Below are 3,725 nucleotides of genomic sequence, written 5' to 3'. Positions count from 1 at the left end.
AACAATCTACGTTCTTTTCTTTCTTGCAGATGAAGAAATCGATGTTGTATCAGTCAGTGACAAGAAGCTACCCACCAATCCATCGGATCGTGATCGTCGCGCCATCGAACACAAAGTTGGCTATAGGTTCTCAACAGCGCGAATTGTCAAGAACCCCAACGGCATACGCACCATACCACCACGTCGCCGCGGCTCCTACACTCTACCTTACACACCGGCCAGCAGTAGTCCGGTGAAGTCAGTTTCTACCTCACGTTATCCTTCACCCTCAAGCACACCCTATCACAGCGGTAACACCACCACCTACGCCAACAAATTTATTCTACAACAACAGGCTAACGCACTAAGCACTGACGCCAATAATGGACATTGTCATATTATCACTAGCAGCGCTGATAAATCACGTAAGCGTCTCACCATGAACAGCAGTGCCAACAGCAGTGCTGACGTCAGTCGCGATCTGGATTATACGTTGCCGCCGAGCAAGAAGCATCGCGGTAAGAAATCTTGTTAGAACTATGAACAAGGTATCAGAATAGCTGAGAAAAACGCTTATTAAAGGTGGATGAAGCATAAATTTAACCAAACTGTTTTATCCTATCACTTATGCCAATCAGCGGCCATAGTCTTTGCGCAATATTTCAAAATATGCGATAGCATCTAACAAATCATATAATAAATTGCTTTCCAATACAAGGGTGCCGAACAACAACCATGAATGGCAGGCAGCTTTTCCTAGCGCGCTTGAAATCGTGTGGGTACCATGAACTTAGAAATAACGCAAAATTGTATCAGACAAAAAGTTGAATCGCATATAAATCAACAACAGACGTTTGACACCACCCTTCGTGAGGCGACATGCCAACATACATACAATATTGAAGGAGGTAGATACATGCATGTATAACCCTGTAAAGTCACTAGAACACGTTGAAATTTATGTGGAAACATGCTTAGCCCAAGAAAAATGTATAACCAATGCAAATTGAACAATATATTACAAGCCAAAAGAAAAAATGTGCGGAAGCACAAATCAGCGTAAACAGACAGTCAACCACCCACTCAACAGCGCTGGCACGAGCGAGCACAAAACTACTACATATGTACATACATATATATAATGGCTATATGGATGACCGATATGCTTCACGCGTGTTGAACATTAAATGTAAAATGTCAATGGCTTAACTCTTTTCTTCATGGTGGCCACCACAGTTAACCACCTAAATTTTGACGTGTAATTAAAGACAGCGCCATCTTACGGAAACAGTGTGTGTTGAAACGTGTAAATAAACAAGCCGTGCAATTCTTGTCAAAAAAATATTTGAAACAAACTACCGCAACTGTCGTTTACAGTTATAAAATTTCATTCGAAATCGCGAAATTCAAAGTCGTGAGTATGTGTGAAAGTTTTTTCTTTGCTGGTAAGCAAATACAATATTTTGTCGTTTATTTTTGCGCAAAATACGTATTATATTACTGTTAGTATAGAATCAAACTGAAATTCGCTAAAATTTTTACAATAAGTGTACTTATTCAAAGTGGTTAGCAGCGGTAACCACCGTTCGGTAAGTAGCTAAATTTTACGCGAATTTTTGGTGAAGTGCAAGATAGAACTAAAATGTGTGTTTTTTAGAGGAAATGGCCAAGAAAAATTTATCGGATAAGGAAATTGAAAACCTATTGATGTATGAAGAAATACCTTCAGATACTGATAGCTTTGCGGGTGGTGATGGATCTGATAGAGATCAATCTAAAATCGAAGAAATCCCTCAAGGTGAGCAACAGTTATTACTAGGTGAGGATCTTTTTCCATCGGATGAGGAGTTTGACTCTGAGGACGAAGTTCCATTATCCCAGCTGCTTGGACGTATTCAACCCGCTACCCAAGCTGTTCCGCTACTGGCCCAAACCGTGCGGCCTCCAAAATGGAAGAAAGCTTATACAATTTTAGCTCCTGATAACTTTACAACTGCAAGCAATTTGCCGGACGAAACAACTAGTCTAGCTGCAAGCCAACAGATGACCCCCCTGAAAATTTTAAATTTGCTTTGGACGGATGACATTATGCAACACGTAACATTTCACACAAATCTATATGCGGAACAAAAAGGAGGTACTTATAAACCAGTTGCTGCAGATGAGATGCCGGTTTTTATTGCTCTGAACTTAGTAATGGGCGTGAAAAAAAGTCCAAGCTATAGAGACTACTGGTCATCCTCACCTGATTTGCGTGACGAATACATATCACATTTTATGTCACTCAGCCGTTTTTCATGGATTCTTGGAAATTTACATCTAAATGACAATAATCTGTTGCCTTCACGAAACAATCCCGATTACGATAAGTTGTATAAGATACGTCCTTTCACAGAAATGCTACGAGAATCTTACAAGAAAAATTACAATCACACAGAAAAAATTGCTATTGACGAATCAATGATAAAATTTAAAGGTAGAAGCTGTTTGAAGCAGTATATGCCGAAAAAGCCAATAAAAAGGGGTTACAAGGTGTGGACGAAGTGTGCTTCTTCTGGCTATTGTTTAGATTTCGATATATATTCAGGAAAAGTCGGAAATAAAGTGGAGACTAATTTAGGAGGCAATGTTGTCAGAAAATTCTGTGAGGGATTGGCAGATAAAAACCATAAGGTGTACTTTGACAATTATTTTAACAGCTACGAACTGCAAGTCGATTTACGTCAGAAAAACATATATGCATGTGGAACAGTAAATGAATCTCGTAAACATCTTCCTACTTTGAAATCTGACAAGCAATTGAAGCGCGGGGAATACGATTATCGAGTTAGTGACAATCAGATGGCTTCCTTCATGAAATGGAAAGATAAACGCTGTGTTTTGATTTTGACTAATTTTCATGATCCCAGAAATGAGGTTCATGTGAGAAGAACAGAAAAAACTGGAGAAAGAGTCGAAGTGCCATGCCCTCTAGCCTTGAAAGACTATAATGAAAATATGAATTTCGTGGATAAATTCGACCAGTTGAAAGGTAGCTATGCGATTGACCGCAAATCAAAAAAATGGTGGCACCGCATATTCTTTCATTTTATAGATTGCACAGTGGTAAATGCTTTTATAATCTATAAAGAGCTACAAAACGACCCTATGTCAGGATTGGATGAATTGTGTCTCAAGAACTTTAGACGACATGTTTATCAGGATATGCTGGCACCTGCTTATATAAACAATAAGAGAAAATTGTCGCGGACTTCTAGCAATTCTGCTTCACCTACTTGCTCTTACGTCAAGAAGCACAAACCTGAAGTACCTGGAGCAATAAGGCTTGCTATGGGTAACCATCAGCCTATAAGAGGCACTTCAAGACGCTGCAGTGTATGTAGCACGAAGAACATGCCTGTGCGTACTGTATGGAGCTGCAAAATATGCAAGGTACCTCTTTGCTACCGGGAATGAAAAGAGTGTTTTAATTATACCAATGAACATTTGTAATACTTGTTTTGAATAAATAATAAAATTAAAAAAAATTGTTTACTTATTTCACAGTGGTTACCATAGCTAACCACCTTATTACTCACCCCCCCGCTGGTGCATTTAAAAAAAATTGCGTTCATGGCTTAATTTGAACCCGGACAAAATACTATATTAAAAATTTACCATTCTATCATTGCCAACAAAAAACTGTGCCGGAAAGAGTTAAGGGCCAAGTAACTTTAAGTATTGAATAATATAGGAAACTGACGCAG

General features: G+C 39.0%; 2 protein-coding genes across 3 annotated transcripts in view; both read left to right on the top strand.

Annotated features, from left to right (window-relative positions):
• Positions 1–514, top strand: part of LOC108371124 (myc protein-like) — a 21,127-nt gene extending 20,613 nt beyond the window's left edge. Inside the window, exon 4 of the mRNA XM_017626621.1 lies at positions 30–514. Coding sequence (XP_017482110.1) covers positions 30–514 — 485 coding nt within the window. The remainder of the gene's footprint in view (positions 1–29) is intronic.
• A 676-nt stretch (positions 515–1,190) lies between these two features.
• Positions 1,191–3,465, top strand: LOC108371125 (piggyBac transposable element-derived protein 4-like). Of its 2 annotated transcripts, none has more exons than XM_017626623.1 (2): positions 1,191–2,701; positions 2,740–3,465. In XM_017626623.1, the coding sequence occupies exons 1-2, from the start codon at positions 1,642–1,644 to the stop codon at positions 2,745–2,747; spliced, it is 1,068 nt and encodes a 355-aa protein (XP_017482112.1). In that variant the 5' UTR covers positions 1,191–1,641; the 3' UTR covers positions 2,748–3,465. The 2 variants fall into 2 exon arrangements, with proteins under 2 accessions (XP_017482112.1, XP_017482111.1); XM_017626622.1 differs by having other exon boundaries at positions 1,191–3,105; positions 3,143–3,465.
• Positions 3,466–3,725: the final 260 nt, after the last annotated feature.

The sequence above is a fragment of the Rhagoletis zephyria genome, unplaced genomic scaffold (assembly GCF_001687245.7).
Source record: "Rhagoletis zephyria isolate East Lansing unplaced genomic scaffold, Rhagoletis_zephyria_1.1 Rzeph_scaffold_04718, whole genome shotgun sequence".
Lineage (NCBI taxonomy): Eukaryota > Metazoa > Arthropoda > Insecta > Diptera > Tephritidae > Rhagoletis > Rhagoletis zephyria.
The sequence above is the reverse complement of the archived record's forward strand: the minus strand, read 5'-3'. Positions and strand labels throughout refer to the sequence as shown.